This window comes from Carassius gibelio, chromosome B9 (assembly GCF_023724105.1).
Source record: "Carassius gibelio isolate Cgi1373 ecotype wild population from Czech Republic chromosome B9, carGib1.2-hapl.c, whole genome shotgun sequence".
NCBI lineage: Eukaryota > Metazoa > Chordata > Actinopteri > Cypriniformes > Cyprinidae > Carassius > Carassius gibelio.
In genome coordinates, this window is record NC_068404.1 from 121702 (window position 1) to 146653 (window position 24952).

Here is a 24952-nt window from a genome sequence, read left to right on the forward strand (position 1 = left end):
GCAGCAGACATACATGGGCACTGATATTATATATGTAATTTACATATATCGACATATCCCAGCGGGCAATTGATGTCAAATAGACATCAAATTGACGTCAAACATAGTCATCAAAGAATTGGTCAAAAATGCAAATCAAAAGAATGTCAAAACTTGACATTAAATTGACGTCAAGTTTTGACATTCTTTTGATTTGCTTATTTTTTTAACATTTTTTTAACACAATGATGTCCTATTCTAGACCACAAGAATAATGACAAAACAGTATTAAATGCAAGACGTGTTTTATTAAATCCACTGGTTTATATCAGAATTTTATATATAAATTTTAATCTGATATAAATCTTAATTGATGAACAATTGCATTTTGTGTCATCACGACAGACATATTACAGGTTTTTACATCAAAGCTCTCAAGACCTTCTCTCAAAAACAAAGAGCAAGTTAAATTAAAATAAAACCAATTTTGTAATTTGTTTCGTAGATAAACAATTTAATGAACAGAAACATTGTAGATAAACAATTGGTGCATTCTACTTATTCAGAGTCTGAACAGACCTCAATGGACGATTTCCCCTTTTGCCGTCCCATACCCCCATATCTATCAGGAGCAGACCGGAGATAGCTGCCCATGTATTTCTTTATTTCGGCCTCTGACGCAGAAGGTTTCGACTGCTGTACAGCACCTTAATGAATATAAAGCCACAATTAGCACTCATTTTAAAACATTAAAATACAGCATACATTTTTCAGCAAGCATCACTTGTACATGTACTGTAAATCCACAAAGTAATTAACTTTTTAAATAAGCATGGATAACCATCTAGTGGCTCAGTGATCCTCCTCACTATTCTTTTCAAGTGAGCTGCAACAGCAGGAAAACAGAAAAACTGAATCCAATTTTTCAAATGTCCAACTTTTCGTTTTTCGGATGAAAAATTAAACTGATGATAAGTGCTACCCATCTTAACTAAAGGTGGCATAGGTATAACATAATTCACACATTTAAAACCTGTGCTTTTAATATTTTCTGAAAATTTGTAGATAAAAAACTGAGAGCGCCCTCTGGCTTTTGGATGTGGCAGCATTTGACCATAATTTACTGAGAAACTGAGCATAATAATTGCACAATTAATTGTTACACCCCTACAGTATTGCCACTGTGCATCTGTGATGGCTAAAAGTTTGCCGCACAATGGGTAACACTGGATAGATACAACAGTACATCATCTAATCATAAAAAAAAGTAATGTATTACCTATCATAACACGGCATAGCCGTGTTTTTCCAAAGGCCTTCTTCACCCCTGAGCCATCCATGTTCATTGTTGCCATCAATCTGTTGGTAAGAACTCTAACAAAAGAAAAAAGACAACAAGTTATATCAGTAATCATTAATTGTTAAGATTATTGAACAATACAACTAAGTGACCAGAACAGCTGAGCCTTCAAGCAGAAAAGGAATGTCTTACAGTTTTTCACCATCACTTGGTGCATTTCCTGAATCACCATCATCAACATTTCTACAACAATATTGCACTGTTCAGATTAGTATTATCTATGGATTTCGTCTGATTTACAAATTATACCCCCACATCTGATTTTCTTTGTGTGGTGCATTCGCACAAAATTTAGAATTATAATGGGTTCTAATGAGTTTACATTTATATTTACATTTAGTCATTTAGCAAATGCTTTTATCCAAAACACAGAGTTCAGGAAGCAATAAGCGATATGTCATACAGGAGAAATAATACAGTAGGTGCTAATACAAAGTTACTGGTTTTAACAAAAGCTAGACCACTACATGTTGAGAGAAAGAGAAAGGGTTAGTGTGTTTTGCTGTCAAGTATTCATTTGGAATGTTGTGAGAGATGTGGTTGACCGGACAGAAGAATGTTCCACCATGGAAGGAGTTATCGCTTTGTATTTTATTGCAATAGATTTGTGAACTATCAATATGTATCTTGCATTAAACACTTCGATGGAATATAATTGTAAATAGTTTGCAGAAAATAACTGGTGTTACGCCGCCTTCACACTGGCAGTTGAAATCAGCTCCATAAAACGCAATACACCCCCGGCGGATGTCGTACTACACCACTGAAAAGCGTCGGAAGCGAGTAGAACAAAAATGGCGGAGAGATTAGAACAATTTCAACTGCCAGTGTGAAGGCGGCGTTAGGGATTTAAATACATTTGTTAAGAATGCTTACATAATTATAAATAAATGTTGATAATCCCATGTCTAAAGACGTTTCCATTTTAAATGCCAAATATAGGCAAATCCACGGACAACTAACAGGCATTAGGACGAACGTAAAGAGGGCGCTTGAAGACGTGCACAAGTCAGCAAAATTTCTGATGATTTATTGGCATGAAGTTTCATGCACAATGACAAACAGGAGTGCAACATTCTCCAAATGGCAATGTTCACTGCATATTCCACAAATGAACATAATGGACATGCAATACTTACATTACATTATCACACCAAGTACTCTGTCACTAATGGCCCTTTCAGATAGGACGCGGACCGCGCTGCGCTATGAAATGAAACCGATATATTTCAATGGCTTGCGCCGCGCGACTCAAACCAAAGCGGAGCTAAGCAATCAAAGTTTAAAATGGTTCAACTATTGCCACTGTGTGGCAAATAAAACGGTGCATCCAAACAACCACGGAAATGAAAATGAAAACTCCGCCTACTTTTGCTCTGGGCTACATTTTTTTTCTCCATTTAATAAAGAACTATTTCGTCAGAAAGATATTTCTTGTGAAATTCAAGCATTTTATCCAAAATTCAAGCACTTTTCAAACCTTGAAAACACAACATCAAAATTCAAGCACTTTCAAGGATTTCAAGCACCCGTACGAACCCTGTGGTATGAGCCACCACAGGCATTTAACAATATAAAAACACAACATGAAAATAAAGTATCATTTTGGGGTTAATATGGAAACGACAGTTACCATGGTGAATACACCAAGAACTGTTAATGAAACATGGAAAATGCCACTGGTGAATAGAACAAAAATCTGACTGTGAATGAAACACTCTCACAATTAAATAAATAATATTCAGCATTAATCAGCAAACCTTCTAGTAGCCTACTTTCTTCAATCGGTCTCTCTTCTCCAGTGGGTTGGGCTAATCCAAAACGAACGTGGCAAAACTGATAAAACGAATGCGGAACTTTTGAAATGAACACGACAAAACTGATGAAATGAATGCAGCAAAAAATTGACCAATCAGAATTTTGGTCGAGCCTGAACGTATCGACCAAATAATCGACTAATCGACTGGGAGATTACAGCCCTAATTTAAAGCGAGCCAAAGCAAGCCGTACCGTACCGTGCAACGCTTTGGCACACTGCTATTTTACTTAGTTTTAGTCTATTTTGCGATTGAAACTTGTTGTGCGGCTGCATTGAGTCCATATAAGCAGATCCGGGCTTGTGGACACCGAATCCTGTTATTTAAACATGCCATCTGGCTCTTCTGCGTGTCTGAGTGAATGAACTCATGAGTCATCTGAGAAATGCACCAAAGCATGGTATAATTTACCTTTTCATCATATTTTTTACACAGTCCTCAAGGTCTGCACCCCCAATCCTGACTAACCGAGACACCTGAAAAGATTTAGAAATTTTTATTTTTTTCACCATCAGAAACACAGAAAAAAACAGTATTAGTATTGGCCTGGCATAGTTATACTCACCATCACATTCCTCTTTTCTTCAACAGCCAGTTGCCCTTCCAGATTTTTTAGCTCACGCCTGCTGTTCATTTTCTCAAGGTGGAACTGAGACTCTGGGGGCTCACGGTTTTGGCCCACCTCTGACAGCTTTGCCCGAATATCAGAAAGAAGATAAAGGACCCGCCTTTGGAATTCTGAAAGTCAAATTGGAATTAAAAATATTTGTCCCATTTGCAAAAAATACCACTTTCAGTAAGAATATGAGGTGGTATACTTACTTCCATTATCTAATGGGAATAGCTCTCCACCCTCTCTGTGCTGGTTTTCCCTAGCTGGTCTTTGGGAGCACTCATAAGAAGAGCTGGAGCGCTGGTGTGGAGAGCTGTCCCGTGGGCGTGAATAGCTGTGGCGTGGAGTGCGGGACCACTGGCGTGGGGTGCTGTGGGTTGGAGACTGGTACTGGTGGCATGAAGTGGTGTGGTGTGGCGTGCGGGACCGCTGGCGTGGGGTGCTGTGGGTTGGAGATTGGGACCGGTGGCGTGAAGTGGTGTGGCGCAGAGTGTGGGACTGTTGGCGTACAGTGCTGTGGCTGGGAGTGTGGGACCACTGGGATAGAGAGCGAGAACTTTGGAGCAGAGAGTCATGGAATGGACTCCTGGACCTGGATTTATAATCATTTTCTTCTGATCCTAATGCCTGGCTAGACATTTCTTGAATCCTTGGTGGTTTTGGAAAGGACAGACCTGAGGGATGAAAGACAACCAAAATGTAACAATAAGATGAAGGATTGGCAGCAAATATGTACACTGTTTTGTATATATATATATATATATATACACACATACATACATGTATGTATGTATGTATGTATGTATGTATGTATGTATGTATATATATATATATATATATATATATATATATATATATATATATATATATATATATATATATATATATATAAATATATATATATACAGTATAGGTATTAGGGCTGGGCGATGTGACAATGTTATCGTATATCACAGATGTCTTGCAAATATACCGATGCTGCTTAAAACAAACAGATAATATGCCTTATTAATGTTTATCATGTGATGTAGGCTTTAGTGTGAACGTTATGTTGTTCATATGCCCAGGCAGTCAGTAACAGTGGCAGAATTCAGGAAACGCTGTTTTGTTGAATATGTGCTGCTGTTTTCTGCCGGTTGCCACAGAGATAGACCAAGAGAAAGACGAGCTGCTTCGGCAAAGCAAAATCTTACGCTCGCGGAGGCTGTACCGGTGTTCAAATTGTCCTACCCTGTCAGATTTTCCTACCGCAGGGCAACATTTATTATAATCTGAAATTAAACACTTGAACAATGTTTTGTGGTGTGGCAACCATGGTATAAGAGGAATAATTGACTCCTGTCCGTTCAATTATACTTAAAATGCACACTCGATGTGCGTCGTGGCAGCATTACCTCGAGTGTGCATTATATAAGTATAATTGAACGGCTCGTCATCAATTATTCCTCACTTATACCATGGTCTCTCTGAATACTCTATTCTAATTGGCTAGAAGAAGTGCACCAGCTTCCAGTGAGTCTACATTGAGTTGCATTGTAGTTTCCTTTTCTACAATGGAGGTCAATGTAGACTCGCTGTCACCGGAAGCTGCTGATTTGTGTTTGTAACTTTTGAAATATGAATATTTTTGTTCCAAAAAACCCACCGATCCGCTTCGTCCTGCTTTCATGCTCATCCTCATCTGTGTAAGAGGAGAAACAACAGTATTATTACCATACATAGTATCACAACATATATTATGCTCCAGCACCAGAAACTAGGGCCCTGTCAAAATGAGCAAGTATTCTGTACCTAAAATAAACCCTGGGTATATTTTTTTCTTTGATACCCTCTTGACAGGACCACATTCTTCCTCACTGATCTCTGCAGTACTTGTTTGGTCGAAGGCTTCACACTCTTCCTGATTATCTGAAGTAAATAGAAAACAAACAAGCTTTTAATACCTTAATTGATTTGATTAGTAGAAAAAACAATTTCGCTTTTAAAAATGGATGTTAACTCACTTGACTTGAATTTGATTTTCAGCAGTGGAAACATTTTCCAGCTACTTGTTGGCGTTCGCATCTCTTTAGCTGCTTTAGTTACATTAGCCCCTGGTGGCCAGTGTACCATGTTGTCCTTCACCCAAACCTCGGGGATGACTCCCTCCTCCTCTCCATTTGGCTCTTTCCAAACCGCCCTGACCCACATCATGTACCTATACAAAAATCAAAACAAATCAGTAGTAAACAGTAGTATATTACATTGCATTATCCTATACATTTATACATAAGTATGTGCAATCACCTGAGATCGAACCCACAACCTTTCGTTGTTAATGCAATGCTCTTACCACTAAGCTTAACCATTCTCTGAAGATGCTGCATGCAATCTATATAAGGGCAGCATTTTCCCCTCCACTCTCAGAACAAGCATCATATACAACCTCCACAACCTCACAAAGATAATGGAAGAGCAGTTAAAAACATTAGTTGATACCAGTGATATACTTACAATTCAGTTACGTTCTATTTCATGCAACATGGGGAACAAAATGAATCCTGTGTCAGCTTCACCAGGGTTGGCTGGCAGACAGACAACTTTACGAATCAACTGCTGTTTGCTGATCAGTCGACGTCTAGTTCTGCTGATATCTCTAACACGGACGATGTGGAGCAGTTTAGAATCACAAGGATCAGTGAAGAAACTCTCTGTGTTGCATTGGTGTAGCACATCGCAAACCAAGGTGCCATCTTCATGCATTTCCTTCACAAAGACATAGTCCTTGTTCTGAAGGATGAAACAACAATCTCTTGGCCTTGTGGATATGCGAGTAAAGCTCTCTTTGGTAAAAGGCCTAGATTTTGTAGAATTTTCAATTTCTGCTAGACGCTTGGCAACTTGGGCTATAGGATTGCGAGATTGTCTGACCATTTTCTTTAGAGTCTGCAGGTAGTTCTCAAATGGAAAGCATGAAATCCCATTCAGTGAACAGTTGAAGTGTTCCACATCATCTGGTAAGTGAATTAGTGAATGAACATTGTATACAGCGAAGGTGTTTCCATATATAGCCTCACACTTCTTCACATAGTACATGAGTAGCTCTCGAGCATAGTCTAAGTGTTCCTTACGGTCTGCATCATCCGAATTCAAAAGGACGGACACCGCAACCATCAAGGAAAGAAAGTGTTTGTATACAGCATGTGAAACCACTTTTCTTAGAACCACTGGTCCAGTATAAAGGAGAAACTGTCTAAGTTCTGTAGCCTTCCATCTGTCCAATTCCAGTAAAGTCCTAGGTTGCCGTGCAAACTCACTAGGTAGTTCTCCATTCAATGCCTTTAGTTTATCTGAAATGTCACTCCTTTGCTGAAATGACAGTCTGCATGTGTGGGGTCCTCTCTGCATGTAGTGAAGCATTCTCCTAACTACACCCAAACACACCAAGTGCATGTAGTCCAATGCAAATGGCCGAACACATGGAATTCCAGCTAGTGTCAGTGGGGATTTCTCAATTTGATGGTCTTTGTAGGCAAGTCTACTGAAATCTGCTTCAGACCTTGCAACAACACCAGGCGATGTAGCACCAAGAACAACTCGTCCCACATAGGTGCCTTTAACTGTGCAGCGCTCACATGCGAAGTAGCTATTGTGATTCTTTATGCATTTCAGGAATGATCGAGCTGGTGCATCACAAACAAAGGATTTTGCAGTCACTTGCAGGGCTTTCTCTCCATGGACTATGCCATCTTGCATAAGTTGCTGCAACTCCTGTAGAAAATCAGAGAGGTAATCTTTAACTGGGCTCGGTTTTGCTTTTCCACAATAGAGTGCCACAATGAAGGGTGCAAAATCATGGAAACTGCACAGGATTGGCCACATTTGCAGACTTGATGATTTAAATAATGGAATGCCATCAATGTTAAAGCACATATCTATTCGGTCTTCATGGAAAACAGGATTCTGGGATAAAACCTTCAGTACTCCTGATGCAATACCAAAGTAGGCATATTGTCCACCACACAGATCAACTACTTCCACTCTTTTAGGGGTTTTCAGCAGGGTTCTGGCATCCTTGGGGAGGCGATGTCCTTGGCGCCTTAGAATATCTAGTAGTTCATTTAGTCCAGATCGCTTGCATTTGTTGGTAGCTGCCCATGCTGCAATTTCCTCTCCCAGATCAGGAGCAGTTTCCTCTGCAGAATCATCACACAAATAGTCAGCAACCTCAGAGTCAGTGTCAGAAGACAGCACTAACGCATCAGAGTCATAATCTGAAATGTTGCCATCGGCTGAAGGTGGCAAAGAATCAGTTTCATCCTCACTGAACCGAGCCCTCAGTAACCCATCTGTATCACTGCTATTTGAATCATCATCTGCAAGAGACAGCACTTCAGCATGACGTTTCCTCCAGTTTCTGTGGTATGCCATTATTTAGCGTCACAAGTAGCTGCAAAATAAGAGGAGTCCATATGGATCTCTAAAACATTTACATATATTTACAAAGATGTTGTGGAATAATGCCAATGCATGGGCCTTTGTTATATTTTTAAACATTAAAACAAATTATCATGCATTTCAGCAGTAAGGAATACCATCATTAATTAACAGACAAACAAATAAAAAATAAACTCTATACTGAACTTTTTGCATCAACCTCAGTCAAAACCAGATACTTCCTTGTTAGTATTTTAATACGTTAGTTGTATTATCCATCTATAGACACTTAAACGATAAATTAAATTTAGCATATAGAGGTGCTAAAATAAATATTTTTACGATGCTTCGCAATGCAGACATTGACACTTCAGCAGTACTAGACCATAATCGATTATAACCTACTGCTGGTTTTCTGATGCCATTCATCGATATATTGCTGTTGTTTTTTGGTGTTTACAAAAAAATAATTTACATAAAAAAAAATAAAAACGCACTGCCTATGTAGCTCTGCCCTAAGTCAAGAGCGGGACTCATGCATTACTTTGGTACATGTATTATCAAATATCAATATATAATTAGTCACATAAAATAATATAAGATCTGTGGCAGCCACATTGTGAAATCGAATCGAATACATGAGAATCGTAATCGTATTTATGTGTTTGGTGAGGGGAAAGATGTGGAACTCGGTCCATTGTTACACCAAACAGCCCATAGGCTATAGGCTGATCACATAGGATCTTTGTTTTATGTGTTTTTATTTTGGCGATAACTGTCTGTGCTGTTTAGCTTGTTGCGTTTTATGGGAAATAACAGTAGACATTATGAGGCGGAGGTGGTGTCATCCTGATCTTGACTTGTACCGTACCTTTAAGTGGCTTAACCAAAGTGACTTCAACTTATTATTATTATTATTATTATTATATCTAATAAAATTTGATGAAAAAGACAATTATTAAGTTATATAAAACATTACTTATTCAACCAAACAGGAATTATTTTTATTTTTTTAAATCAAATAAAGCTTTTATCATCTTCAACTAACTTTTCAGCCCACAATGGCCAACTGAATTAATACGTCTTACTATTGATCAAAGCTCATTCACATCTTGCATTCCCTGTGGTTCATTTTAAATGATTCAATGATCTCTTATATTCCCTATAGTGACTGAAAAGTTCAATAGCTTAAATGAAGTGGTTCAAATGAGTCATTCGTGTGCAAGTCGTCGTTCTGAACGCGTTCTGAATGTGTTACTGGCGAACTCGTTGTGTACAGTATACGACGATTCGACGATTCAACTGCACTGATAAAGACATAATGATGTATGTCATGTTAATTTCACATATAGTGGACACAATTTTGAATTACAATTGGTTATGTTGCGTTTTGTCGAATCGTATCGGGAAAGAGATTCAAACGTTAGGGCATTTTTATTAGTACGAACAAAAATTGTAAAACTAACAGTACTCGTGACATTTCAAAATAGACATTTTAAAAAAACAATAACTCTGTTAAATTACGTTAACTGTTACCTCAGAATCCTTCACAAATGGCGGGAAATTTCAATTCACCAAAAAGAACAAAATACTCATTGCAACGTCAAATATTTAAGCAAAACACAATCTTCTAAGTTTTCAAAGTTACCCAATTATGTTTTATTTAATGAGATGTTTATTACTCACCTGATAAAAGCGCCAACCTTGTCGAGCTGCTTCGACTTGACGACTTGCCCGCGCGCGCACTGCCACTAGCCTCTATGTTGTACGCAAGACGTGATGACGTGCATTTCAACGGTCATCAACGTCGTAAATCCTCCAAATATTTTTTCTTGTCTTTTTTTCCGTGTATACATGTATAACATTATGTCATACTAGGTTTGCATCAAATTGCACACAAAAATAAATAAATTAATTGTAGTCCATTCTTCAGCTGCAGAACAACCCGAGAATGTGAAAAAGGCGCCATCTACAGGTGGTATTAGGAATAGAGAATATGAATGGGCATTGTAGGCCCTACATTTTTCATAATATAAAAGAAAATAGAATTTCTGAAAAATAAGTATGATTTTTTTTTAAGAACCCTAGCATTGCATCTATTAGTTGAAGACAAGAAAATCTAAATAATTTTAAAATATGTAGCCTGTTCACTATGAAAAATTTAATGAAAAATGTAAATTTTCCATAAATGAACATGTAGTTGTAATACTGTATATGCTTGGTATTACACTTTCATTATCAATTATGGCAAATGTTTTTTTAATTTTAAAGTATATAAAAAAATAAGGGTACACATACTTAATATGGGGTTACAGCAAAAATGCTGCATATTTTTTTATTTTTTTCGTAATTAAGAAAAACAGTATATTTTTGGTAAAATATAATATATTCACTTCTTTCATTATCAGTAATTTATGCCTACATGTTTATTTTATAAATAGTTTTTTGTTGTTGTTTATATGTTTTTAACCACAGAAGTTACAGAAGTCCACTTTCATGCAGAAATCAAACAACATAGGATTCAAAACATATGCCGAATGGCTGCATTTTGAAGAAAAAATTGCTATTTACATTGATATCAATGTGATGTCAATATGACATCAACTGAACGCCTATAACACGACGTTGATTTGACGTCAACTCAATGTCAAACATGTTGGCCCATATACTTACATAATCAATTTCAGTATGGGATGAACCTAATATTTTCACCAATTAACCACTGGAAGGACTTGATGTATAATCTGACTTTGAAATTATGTTTTGCAGCATCTTGATCAAATCTTGTCTAATATTTGACGTCAAATTGACATCAAGGTGCCCGCTGGGATATTACATTTCTGTATGGGAATGCAACCTATACATGAATAAAGAAAGAAAACATGCAGCAAATGAAAATAGGAAAATCCGTTAAAATTTGTTACTCTGGGTTAACAGAAATTATAATTATGAGATATTTCAGAGCAGAGTCTGCATGGGCCTAATCTAGGCTATCTGTTTTTTTGTTTGTTTTTCTTTCATTGCATCTGAAAATGACTTTGTTCATCACATTCACTTCACGCGCTCTGGTGCAGATCAGCCTCACACGATGCTCAGCTGTGGACGATTTAAAAATGTTTGATATAAAGGTTGCTGTCCCATTTTATACAGGAATTGGTCATTTAAAAAATCATTTTTAATTTATAAACTCATTGATATTTTAAAGAGAGTTTAAAGTTAGTTTAATAGTATTTAAATTCAAGTTTAAAAATAGGTTTTAACTGCTTAAATTAATTCTTTATGAATTAGTAATATGTTGTTTATTCTTGTAGAAAATAAGTTTTCTTGTCTGCTGCAAGATGAAATTCACAGTGCTGGCTCTCTCCGACAGAGAAATGCAACATTCACAGATTGTTGAATATTAATGCGCCCTGTCATTAATGCGAATTCATAATTTTTGCACAAAACTTGAATATGAATATTAATTCACATTTTGCAATGCATTACAATGTAAATTATAAAAAAAATGTTACACGCAATTATCCAAAATAAAACCAAACAAGATTTGTAATGAAGATAAAACAAATAAGAATAAAAGCTGCACATCTACCATCACACGTGCAGTGCAAATCTTGCACATATTTTACACACCTGCATTTAAATGCAGCTGCATTTTTATTTATTTTTTAATTATATGAAAGCAAGTAGGGCTGTATGATAAATCGATTTGATCGATTAACTTGAATTTGCAATTTACATCGGTTTGTTTGAATAAAAACCGGTCTTCTTTTTAACATCCACCTACGCTCCACTCAGGCTCCCGTAGTTCAGAGTGGACTCCTCCCCGCGAGTCTGACAGAGACACGCCTCCGAGCAGAGGATGAGCGGAGAGGTGTGATTCTGACCGGAGCCTCCATCACGAGTACAATTCATGCAAACAGCCCGTAATATAACTGCATATTCAGCAAGAATTCATGTTAAACATATTTAGCTATGGCTTGATCAGGTTATAATATTCGAGCGGGATGTTAAAGGCTAAGGAGTTTGTCTGTTTCTTTTACTGATTATTTTCGGGTTAAAGCATGATTAAACAGATAAAGCACATTCACACGCAATCGCTTTAGCAATAATGCATTCAAACAAATGTAATATTACAGTGCTACTATTATCAGTAGGCTATTTGATTTTGAAATCTTGAAGAAATTAATCGATCTGTTTAGATAAAATAACTGACAAAAATGTACTGTTATTTTCCTCACAAACAAACTTTGCACAGCAGAAAGCAGATTTAATGCTTACAGTGTTAGTTTGGCATGTGATAGGGAAAAAAGTTTACACACAATAAGCTACTTTGAAACTCTCCTGTTATTTTTATTTTTTTACTTTATCCACGGAGTGAAGGCGAGGTGTTTCTGCTCCAGTCCACTCAGAGACTCTGCTGCCGAGTGAGAGATGTTTCACCCGACTAAATTAAGATGACCACGGGAACACAAGCACAGCATATCCGCCAAAAATCTACCTGCAGCAATGCTCGTTGCTCGGCTCGCCAAGCCTTACTTTTGTAGGTCAGTTTTGATCAGGACTGAGGTTGATTAACAGATTTATGCAAAAAAAAAAAAAAATGAATGTGATACATTTTTACAGCAGTTTAATTGAGTGGATGTTTTCATCCCGAACAACTCGAAAGGGTAGTGAATTTGAACAATCCACAAGGGTTAAGGTAAAAAAGTTACTTAGATCACCTTTAAGCTGTGCATGTAAATGGACTGACAGTATGTGTCTGTTTTCAGCCATTTTGATTGTCATTCTGCTGATAATGAAAACGTAAACTATATACTGGTTATTTTTCATACTGAAAAACATATTTTTTCCTCAGGAGGGGAATCCAAGGTTTCAAAGGGGGGAGATGGGGAGAAAAGAAGCGCCCTGGATGAAATAAAAGTGAAAGCTATAATGGGTAAGTTATGATTTTGCTATTTGACATCATCTGCCACAGGTCTGTATGTAAAGTGTTGTGAGCCTTGACTCAGTCAGATCTCCTCAAGAACAACTTGGGGTTAAGTGCCTTGCTCAAGTGCACAACGGTGGTGACCGGGATTCGAACTCCAAATTCCAGGCTACTAGCATACTAGCCAGGTTCCTTTACTGCTGTGCTACCACCACCCCTTTTGGCTTCGTGCCTGCTTCTGAACCACACCCATAGAAATATTTGCAAAAAAATGGACAATCATTCATGGGGCTGCAGGTAGTGCATCCCAGAATTTTCAATGTATTTGTTCAAATTCACATTCGACGTTGCAAAAAATATATATATATTTTCGATGAGAGGTGGTGGTGGTGTTTGGCACTATGATCCTATCTCGCCTGTAAATTAAATTGGTGCAAAACTGTCCGTCATGCTTACACACTGTTTGCAGTGTGTTGCACTAGAAGAAACTGCAATAAAGATTTTTGTCTTTAATTTTTGACCAGTGTTTTGTCTGCTTTATACCTAAAACTTTTTTTCTTTAAAATCTACCTTTTCAGATGCTGTTATGTCAAGACACTCAGTTTCGACTGGCCAGATCGGAGCAGCCCTGAATGGGAAGATGGCAGAACTAAGACTGGCAATGTCCAGGAAAAATGTTCATTAAAAGTGTTTCCCGAGTGAGTCTAAAAAAAAAGTTGAAATTAAAAAGTTTTTACTTGAAAAGTTTGTGTACTGAACAAAATGCATTAAAGTTTGTATTTGAAAAGACCTGGAATTGTGTGTTCTGTGGAATGAGTATAAATATATGTGCAGGATATATAAAAAACATAGTTGTACCACTAATATAAGTGAAAGTACATGGTGCAATCATATAAGAAGCATATTTGTATCCCTAATATAAGTGAAAGTATGTACTCTGGAAATAAATACATATATGCATGTATACATATATGCGTCTTGCATATATTTCACATATATGTGCATATATGCAAAAATATATATAGCACTTACATGAAAACGGCCATTTTTGATATATTTTGAAATATATGTTTATATATGTCTATGTGTTTTACATATATGAGTTTTGCATATATTCTCATATATGCAGCAGACATACATGGGCACTGATATTATATATGTAATTTACATATATCGACATATCCCAGCGGGCAATTGATGTCAAATAGACATCAAATTGACGTCAAACATAGTCATCAAAGAATTGGTCAAAAATGCAAATCAAAAGAATGTCAAAACTTGACATTAAATTGACGTCAAGTTTTGACATTCTTTTGATTTGCTTATTTTTTTAACATTTTTTTAACACAATGATGTCCTATTCTAGACCACAAGAATAATGACAAAACAGTATTAAATGCAAGACGTGTTTTATTAAATCCACTGGTTTATATCAGAATTTTATATATAAATTTTAATCTGATATAAATCTTAATTGATGAACAATTGCATTTTGTGTCATCACGACAGACATATTACAGGTTTTTACATCAAAGCTCTCAAGACCTTCTCTCAAAAACAAAGAGCAAGTTAAATTAAAATAAAACCAATTTTGTAATTTGTTTCGTAGATAAACAATTTAATGAACAGAAACATTGTAGATAAACAATTGGTGCATTCTACTTATTCAGAGTCTGAACAGACCTCAATGGACGATTTCCCCTTTTGCCGTCCCATACCCCCATATCTATCAGGAGCAGACCGGAGATAGCTGCCCATGTATTTCTTTATTTCGGCCTCTGACGCAGAAGGTTTCGACTGCTGTACAGCACCTTAATGAATATAAAGCCACAATTAGCACTCATTTTAAAACATTAAAATACAGCATACATTTTTCAGCAAGCATCACTTGTACATGTACTGTAAATCCACAAAGTAATTAACTTTTTAAATAAGCATGGATAACCATCTAGTGGCTCAGTGATCCTCCTCACTATTCTTTTCAAGTGAGCTGCAACAGCAGGAAAACAGAAAAACTGAATCCAATTTTTCAAATGTCCAACTTTTCGTTTTTCGGATGAAAAATTAAACTGATGATAAGTGCTACCCATCTTAACTAAAGGTGGCATAGGTATAACATAATTCACACATTTAAAACCTGTGCTTTTAATATTTTCTGAAAATTTGTAGATAAAAAACTGAGAGCGCCCTCTGGCTTTTGGATGTGGCAGCATTTGACCATAATTTACTGAGAAACTGAGCATAATAATTGCACAATTAATTGTTACACCCCTACAGTATTGCCACTGTGCATCTGTGATGGCTAAAAGTTTGCCGCACAATGGGTAACACTGGATAGATACAACAGTACATCATCTAATCATAAAAAAAAGTAATGTATTACCTATCATAACACGGCATAGCCGTGTTTTTCCAAAGGCCTTCTTCACCCCTGAGCCATCCATGTTCATTGTTGCCATCAATCTGTTGGTAAGAACTCTAACAAAAGAAAAAAGACAACAAGTTATATCAGTAATCATTAATTGTTAAGATTATTGAACAATACAACTAAGTGACCAGAACAGCTGAGCCTTCAAGCAGAAAAGGAATGTCTTACAGTTTTTCACCATCACTTGGTGCATTTCCTGAATCATCATCATCAACATTTCTACAACAATATTGCACTGTTCAGATTAGTATTATCTATGGATTTCGTCTGATTTACAAATTATACCCCCACATCTGATTTTCTTTGTGTGGTGCATTCGCACAAAATTTAGAATTATAATGGGTTCTAATGAGTTTACATTTATATTTACATTTAGTCATTTAGCAAATGCTTTTATCCAAAACACAGAGTTCAGGAAGCAATAAGCGATATGTCATACAGGAGAAATAATACAGTAGGTGCTAATACAAAGTTACTGGTTTTAACAAAAGCTAGACCACTACATGTTGAGAGAAAGAGAAAGGGTTAGTGTGTTTTGCTGTCAAGTATTCATTTGGAATGTTGTGAGAGATGTGGTTGACCGGACAGAAGAATGTTCCACCATGGAAGGAGTTATCGCTTTGTATTTTATTGCAATAGATTTGTGAACTATCAATATGTATCTTGCATTAAACACTTCGATGGAATATAATTGTAAATAGTTTGCAGAAAATAACTGGTGTTACGCCGCCTTCACACTGGCAGTTGAAATCAGCTCCATAAAACGCAATACACCCCCGGCGGATGTCGTACTACACCACTGAAAAGCGTCGGAAGCGAGTAGAACAAAAATGGCGGAGAGATTAGAACAATTTCAACTGCCAGTGTGAAGGCGGCGTTAGGGATTTAAATACATTTGTTAAGAATGCTTACATAATTATAAATAAATGTTGATAATCCCATGTCTAAAGACGTTTCCATTTTAAATGCCAAATATAGGCAAATCCACGGACAACTAACAGGCATTAGGACGAACGTAAAGAGGGCGCTTGAAGACGTGCACAAGTCAGCAAAATTTCTGATGATTTATTGGCATGAAGTTTCATGCACAATGACAAACAGGAGTGCAACATTCTCCAAATGGCAATGTTCACTGCATATTCCACAAATGAACATAATGGACATGCAATACTTACATTACATTATCACACCAAGTACTCTGTCACTAATGGCCCTTTCAGATAGGACGCGGACCGCGCTGCGCTATGAAATGAAACCGATATATTTCAATGGCTTGCGCCGCGCGACTCAAACCAAAGCGGAGCTAAGCAATCAAAGTTTAAAATGGTTCAACTATTGCCACTGTGTGGCAAATAAAACGGTGCATCCAAACAACCACGGAAATGAAAATGAAAACTCCGCCTACTTTTGCTCTGGGCTACATTTTTTTTCTCCATTTAATAAAGAACTATTTCGTCAGAAAGATATTTCTTGTGAAATTCAAGCATTTTATCCAAAATTCAAGCACTTTTCAAACCTTGAAAACACAACATCAAAATTCAAGCACTTTCAAGGATTTCAAGCACCCGTACGAACCCTGTGGTATGAGCCACCACAGGCATTTAACAATATAAAAACACAACATGAAAATAAAGTATCATTTTGGGGTTAATATGGAAACGACAGTTACCATGGTGAATACACCAAGAACTGTTAATGAAACATGGAAAATGCCACTGGTGAATAGAACAAAAATCTGACTGTGAATGAAACACTCTCACAATTAAATAAATAATATTCAGCATTAATCAGCAAACCTTCTAGTAGCCTACTTTCTTCAATCGGTCTCTCTTCTCCAGTGGGTTGGGCTAATCCAAAACGAACGTGGCAAAACTGATAAAACGAATGCGGAACTTTTGAAATGAACACGACAAAACTGATGAAATGAATGCAGCAAAAAATTGACCAATCAGAATTTTGGTCGAGCCTGAACGTATCGACCAAATAATCGACTAATCGACTGGGAGATTACAGCCCTAATTTAAAGCGAGCCAAAGCAAGCCGTACCGTACCGTGCAACGCTTTGGCACACTGCTATTTTACTTAGTTTTAGTCTATTTTGCGATTGAAACTTGTTGTGCGGCTGCATTGAGTCCATATAAGCAGATCCGGGCTTGTGGACACCGAATCCTGTTATTTAAACATGCCATCTGGCTCTTCTGCGTGTCTGAGTGAATGAACTCATGAGTCATCTGAGAAATGCACCAAAGCATGGTATAATTTACCTTTTCATCATATTTTTTACACAGTCCTCAAGGTCTGCACCCCCAATCCTGACTAACCGAGACACCTGAAAAGATTTAGAAATTTTTATTTTTTTCACCATCAGAAACACAGAAAAAAACAGTATTAGTATTGGCCTGGCATAGTTATACTCACCATCACATTCCTCTTTTCTTCAACAGCCAGTTGCCCTTCCAGATTTTTTAGCTCACGCCTGCTGTTCATTTTCTCAAGGTGGAACTGAGACTCTGGGGGCTCACGGTTTTGGCCCACCTCTGACAGCTTTGCCCGAATATCAGAAAGAAGATAAAGGACCCGCCTTTGGAATTCTGAAAGTCAAATTGGAATTAAAAATATTTGTCCCATTTGCAAAAAATACCACTTTCAGTAAGAATATGAGGTGGTATACTTACTTCCATTATCTAATGGGAATAGCTCTCCACCCTCTCTGTGCTGGTTTTCCCTAGCTGGTCTTTGGGAGCACTCATAAGAAGAGCTGGAGCGCTGGTGTGGAGAGCTGTCCCGTGGGCGTGAATAGCTGTGGCGTGGAGTGCGGGACCACTGGCGTGGGGTGCTGTGGGTTGGAGACTGGTACTGGTGGCATGAAGTGGTGTGGTGTGGCGTGCGGGACCGCTGGCGTGGGGTGCTGTGGGTTGGAGATTGGGACCGGTGGCGTGAAGTGGTGTGGCGCAGAGTGTGGGACTGTTGGCGTACAGTGCTGTGGCTGGGAGTGTGGGACCACTGGGATAGAGAGCGAGAACTTTGGAGCAGAGAGTCATGGAATGGACTCCTGGACCTGGATTTATAATCATTTTCTTCTGATCCTAATGCCTGGCTAGACATTTCTTGAATCCTTGGTGGTTTTGGAAAGGACAGACCTGAGGGATGAAAGACAACCAAAATGTAACAATAAGATGAAGGATTGGCAGCAAATATGTACACTGTTTTGTATATATATATATATATATATACACACATACATACATGTATGTATGTATGTATGTATGTATGTATGTATGTATGTATATATATATATATATATATATATATATATATATATATATATATATATATATATATATATATATATATATAAATATATATATATACAGTATAGGTATTAGGGCTGGGCGATGTGACAATGTTATCGTATATCACAGATGTCTTGCAAATATACCGATGCTGCTTAAAACAAACAGATAATATGCCTTATTAATGTTTATCATGTGATGTAGGCTTTAGTGTGAACGTTATGTTGTTCATATGCCCAGGCAGTCAGTAACAGTGGCAGAATTCAGGAAACGCTGTTTTGTTGAATATGTGCTGCTGTTTTCTGCCGGTTGCCACAGAGATAGACCAAGAGAAAGACGAGCTGCTTCGGCAAAGCAAAATCTTACGCTCGCGGAGGCTGTACCGGTGTTCAAATTGTCCTACCCTGTCAGATTTTCCTACCGCAGGGCAACATTTATTATAATCTGAAATTAAACACTTGAACAATGTTTTGTGGTGTGGCAACCATGGTATAAGAGGAATAATTGACTCCTGTCCGTTCAATTATACTTAAAATGCACACTCGATGTGCGTCGTGGCAGCATTACCTCGAGTGTGCATTATATAAGTATAATTGAACGGCTCGTCATCAATTATTCCTCACTTATACCATGGTCTCTCTGAATACTCTATTCTAATTGGCTAGAAGAAGTGCACCAGCTTCCAGTGAGTCTACATTGAGTTGCATTGTAGTTTCCTTTTCTACAATGGAGGTCAATGTAGACTCGCTGTCACCGGAAGCTGCTGATTTGTGTTTGTAACTTTTGAAATATGAATATTTTTGTTCCAAAAAACCCACCGATCCGCTTCGTCCTGCTTTCATGCTCATCCTCATCTGTGTAAGAGGAGAAACAACAGTATTATTACCATACATAGTATCACAACATATATTATGCTCCAGCACCAGAAACTAGGGCCCTGTCAAAATGAGCAAGTATTCTGTACCTAAAATAAACCCTGGGTATATTTTTTTCTTTGATACCCTCTTGACAGGACCACATTCTTCCTCACTGATCTCTGCAGTACTTGTTTGGTCGAAGGCTTCACACTCTTCCTGATTATCTGAAGTAAATAGAAAACAAACAAGCTTTTAATACCTTAATTGATTTGATTAGTAGAAAAAACAATTTCGCTTTTAAAAATGGATGTTAACTCACTTGACTTGAATTTGATTTTCAGCAGTGGAAACATTTTCCAGCTACTTGTTGGCGTTCGCATCTCTTTAGCTGCTTTAGTTACATTAGCCCCTGGTGGCCAGTGTACCATGTTGTCCTTCACCCAAACCTCGGGGATGACTCCCTCCTCCTCTCCATTTGGCTCTTTCCAAACCGCCCTGACCCACATCATGTACCTATACAAAAATCAAAACAAATCAGTAGTAAACAGTAGTATATTACATTGCATTATCCTATACATTTATACATAAGTATGTGCAATCACCTGAGATCGAACCCACAACCTTTCGTTGTTAATGCAATGCTCTTACCACTAAGCTTAACCATTCTCTGAAGATGCTGCATGCAATCTATATAAGGGCAGCATTTTCCCCTCCACTCTCAGAACAAGCATCATATACAACCTCCACAACCTCACAAAGATAATGGAAGAGCAGTTAAAAACATTAGTTGATACCAGTGATATACTTACAATTCAGTTACGTTCTATTTCATGCAACATGGGGAACAAAATGAATCCTGTGTCAGCTTCACCAGGGTTGGCTGGCAGACAGACAACTTTACGAATCAACTGCTGTTTGCTGATCAGTCGACGTCTAGTTCTGCTGATATCTCTAACACGGACGATGTGGAGCAGTTTAGAATCACAAGGATCAGTGAAGAAACTCTCTGTGTTGCATTGGTGTAGCACATCGCAAACCAAGGTGCCATCTTCATGCATTTCCTTCACAAAGACATAGTCCTTGTTCTGAAGGATGAAACAACAATCTCTTGGCCTTGTGGATATGCGAGTAAAGCTCTCTTTGGTAAAAGGCCTAGATTTTGTAGAATTTTCAATTTCTGCTAGACGCTTGGCAACTTGGGCTATAGGATTGCGAGATTGTCTGACCATTTTCTTTAGAGTCTGCAGGTAGTTCTCAAATGGAAAGCATGAAATCCCATTCAGTGAACAGTTGAAGTGTTCCACATCATCTGGTAAGTGAATTAGTGAATGAACATTGTATACAGCGAAGGTGTTTCCATATATAGCCTCACACTTCTTCACATAGTACATGAGTAGCTCTCGAGCATAGTCTAAGTGTTCCTTACGGTCTGCATCATCCGAATTCAAAAGGACGGACACCGCAACCATCAAGGAAAGAAAGTGTTTGTATACAGCATGTGAAACCACTTTTCTTAGAACCACTGGTCCAGTATAAAGGAGAAACTGTCTAAGTTCTGTAGCCTTCCATCTGTCCAATTCCAGTAAAGTCCTAGGTTGCCGTGCAAACTCACTAGGTAGTTCTCCATTCAATGCCTTTAGTTTATCTGAAATGTCACTCCTTTGCTGAAATGACAGTCTGCATGTGTGGGGTCCTCTCTGCATGTAGTGAAGCATTCTCCTAACTACACCCAAACACACCAAGTGCATGTAGTCCAATGCAAATGGCCGAACACATGGAATTCCAGCTAGTGTCAGTGGGGATTTCTCAATTTGATGGTCTTTGTAGGCAAGTCTACTGAAATCTGCTTCAGACCTTGCAACAACACCAGGCGATGTAGCACCAAGAACAACTCGTCCCACATAGGTGCCTTTAACTGTGCAGCGCTCACATGCGAAGTAGCTATTGTGATTCTTTATGCATTTCAGGAATGATCGAGCTGGTGCATCACAAACAAAGGATTTTGCAGTCACTTGCAGGGCTTTCTCTCCATGGACTATGCCATCTTGCATAAGTTGCTGCAACTCCTGTAGAAAATCAGAGAGGTAATCTTTAACTGGGCTCGGTTTTGCTTTTCCACAATAGAGTGCCACAATGAAGGGTGCAAAATCATGGAAACTGCACAGGATTGGCCACATTTGCAGACTTGATGATTTAAATAATGGAATGCCATCAATGTTAAAGCACATATCTATTCGGTCTTCATGGAAAACAGGATTCTGGGATAAAACCTTCAGTACTCCTGATGCAATACCAAAGTAGGCATATTGTCCACCACACAGATCAACTACTTCCACTCTTTTAGGGGTTTTCAGCAGGGTTCTGGCATCCTTGGGGAGGCGATGTCCTTGGCGCCTTAGAATATCTAGTAGTTCATTTAGTCCAGATCGCTTGCATTTGTTGGTAGCTGCCCATGCTGCAATTTCCTCTCCCAGATCAGGAGCAGTTTCCTCTGCAGAATCATCACACAAATAGTCAGCAACCTCAGAGTCAGTGTCAGAAGACAGCACTAACGCATCAGAGTCATAATCTGAAATGTTGCCATCGGCTGAAGGTGGCAAAGAATCAGTTTCATCCTCACTGAACCGAGCCCTCAGTAACCCATCTGTATCACTGCTATTTGAATCATCATCTGCAAGAGACAGCACTTCAGCATGACGTTTCCTCCAGTTTCTGTGGTATGCCATTATTTAGCGTCACAAGTAGCTGCAAAATAAGAGGAGTCCATATGGATCTCTAAAACATTTACATATATTTACAAAGATGTTGTGGAATAATGCCAATGCATGGGCCTTTGTTATATTTTTAAACATTAAAACAAATTATCATGCATTTCAGCAGTAAGGAATACCATCATTAATTAACAGACAAACAAATAAAAAATAAACTCTATACTGAACTTTTTGCATCAACCTCAGTCAAAACCAGATACTTCCTTGTTAGTATTTTAATACGTTAGTTGTATTATCCATCTATAGACACTTAAACGATAAATTAAATTTAGCATATAGAGGTGCTAAAATAAATATTTTTACGATGCTTCGCAATGCAGACATTGACACTTCAGCAGTACTAGACCATAATCGATTATAACCTACTGCTGGTTTTCTGATGCCATTCATCGATATATTGCTGTTGTTTTTTGGTGTTTACAAAAAAATAATTTACATAAAAAAAAATAAAAACGCACTGCCTATGTAGCTCTGCCCTAAGTCAAGAGCGGGACTCATGCATTACTTTGGTACATGTATTATCAAATATCAATATATAATTAGTCACATAAAATAATATAAGATCTGTGGCAGCCACATTGTGAAATCGAATCGAATACATGAGAATCGTAATCGTATTTATGTGTTTGGTGAGGGGAAAGATGTGGAACTCGGTCCATTGTTACACCAAACAGCCCATAGGCTATAGGCTGATCACATAGGATCTTTGTTTTATGTGTTTTTATTTTGGCGATAACTGTCTGTGCTGTTTAGCTTGTTGCGTTTTATGGGAAATAACAGTAGACATTATGAGGCGGAGGTGGTGTCATCCTGATCTTGACTTGTACCGTACCTTTAAGTGGCTTAACCAAAGTGACTTCAACTTATTATTATTATTATTATTATTATATCTAATAAAATTTGATGAAAAAGACAATTATTAAGTTATATAAAACATTACTTATTCAACCAAACAGGAATTATTTTTATTTTTTTAAATCAAATAAAGCTTTTATCATCTTCAACTAACTTTTCAGCCCACAATGGCCAACTGAATTAATACGTCTTACTATTGATCAAAGCTCATTCACATCTTGCATTCCCTGTGGTTCATTTTAAATGATTCAATGATCTCTTATATTCCCTATAGTGACTGAAAAGTTCAATAGCTTAAATGAAGTGGTTCAAATGAGTCATTCGTGTGCAAGTCGTCGTTCTGAACGCGTTCTGAATGTGTTACTGGCGAACTCGTTGTGTACAGTATACGACGATTCGACGATTCAACTGCACTGATAAAGACATAATGATGTATGTCATGTTAATTTCACATATAGTGGACACAATTTTGAATTACAATTGGTTATGTTGCGTTTTGTCGAATCGTATCGGGAAAGAGATTCAAACGTTAGGGCATTTTTATTAGTACGAACAAAAATTGTAAAACTAACAGTACTCGTGACATTTCAAAATAGACATTTTAAAAAAACAATAACTCTGTTAAATTACGTTAACTGTTACCTCAGAATCCTTCACAAATGGCGGGAAATTTCAATTCACCAAAAAGAACAAAATACTCATTGCAACGTCAAATATTTAAGCAAAACACAATCTTCTAAGTTTTCAAAGTTACCCAATTATGTTTTATTTAATGAGATGTTTATTACTCACCTGATAAAAGCGCCAACCTTGTCGAGCTGCTTCGACTTGACGACTTGCCCGCGCGCGCACTGCCACTAGCCTCTATGTTGTACGCAAGACGTGATGACGTGCATTTCAACGGTCATCAACGTCGTAAATCCTCCAAATATTTTTTCTTGTCTTTTTTTCCGTGTATACATGTATAACATTATGTCATACTAGGTTTGCATCAAATTGCACACAAAAATAAATAAATTAATTGTAGTCCATTCTTCAGCTGCAGAACAACCCGAGAATGTGAAAAAGGCGCCATCTACAGGTGGTATTAGGAATAGAGAATATGAATGGGCATTGTAGGCCCTACATTTTTCATAATATAAAAGAAAATAGAATTTCTGAAAAATAAGTATGATTTTTTTTTAAGAACCCTAGCATTGCATCTATTAGTTGAAGACAAGAAAATCTAAATAATTTTAAAATATGTAGCCTGTTCACTATGAAAAATTTAATGAAAAATGTAAATTTTCCATAAATGAACATGTAGTTGTAATACTGTATATGCTTGGTATTACACTTTCATTATCAATTATGGCAAATGTTTTTTTAATTTTAAAGTATATAAAAAAATAAGGGTACACATACTTAATATGGGGTTACAGCAAAAATGCTGCATATTTTTTTATTTTTTTCGTAATTAAGAAAAACAGTATATTTTTGGTAAAATATAATATATTCACTTCTTTCATTATCAGTAATTTATGCCTACATGTTTATTTTATAAATAGTTTTTTGTTGTTGTTTATATGTTTTTAACCACAGAAGTTACAGAAGTCCACTTTCATGCAGAAATCAAACAACATAGGATTCAAAACAT

The 24952-nt window shown here is 37.3% G+C and overlaps 2 protein-coding genes across 6 annotated transcripts; both read right to left on the reverse strand.

Annotated features, from left to right (window-relative positions):
- Positions 1-232: 232 nt before the first annotated feature.
- On the reverse strand, positions 233-23404 carry LOC127964392 (uncharacterized). Of its 5 annotated transcripts, none has more exons than XM_052564605.1 (9): positions 20500-20609; positions 5773-5966; positions 5561-5677; positions 5415-5450; positions 3979-4443; positions 3722-3894; positions 3568-3632; positions 1259-1353; positions 233-686 (listed from the first exon to the last, which is right to left on the reverse strand). In XM_052564605.1, the coding sequence occupies exons 2-9, from the start codon at positions 5960-5962 to the stop codon at positions 538-540; spliced, it is 1290 nt and encodes a 429-aa protein (XP_052420565.1). In that variant the 5' UTR covers positions 5963-5966; positions 20500-20609; the 3' UTR covers positions 233-537. The 5 variants fall into 5 exon arrangements, with proteins under 5 accessions (XP_052420565.1, XP_052420564.1, XP_052420563.1 ...); XM_052564604.1 differs by lacking the exon at positions 20500-20609 and adding an exon at positions 6263-6373; XM_052564603.1 differs by lacking the exon at positions 20500-20609 and having other exon boundaries at positions 5773-6148.
- On the reverse strand, positions 14470-20199 carry LOC127964403 (uncharacterized). The gene is made up of 8 exons (XM_052564626.1): positions 20010-20199; positions 19798-19914; positions 19652-19687; positions 18216-18680; positions 17959-18131; positions 17805-17869; positions 15496-15590; positions 14470-14923 (listed from the first exon to the last, which is right to left on the reverse strand). Exons 1-8 carry the CDS (start codon positions 20197-20199, stop codon positions 14775-14777), a joined length of 1290 nt encoding a protein of 429 aa, XP_052420586.1. The 3' UTR covers positions 14470-14774.
- Positions 23405-24952: the final 1548 nt, after the last annotated feature.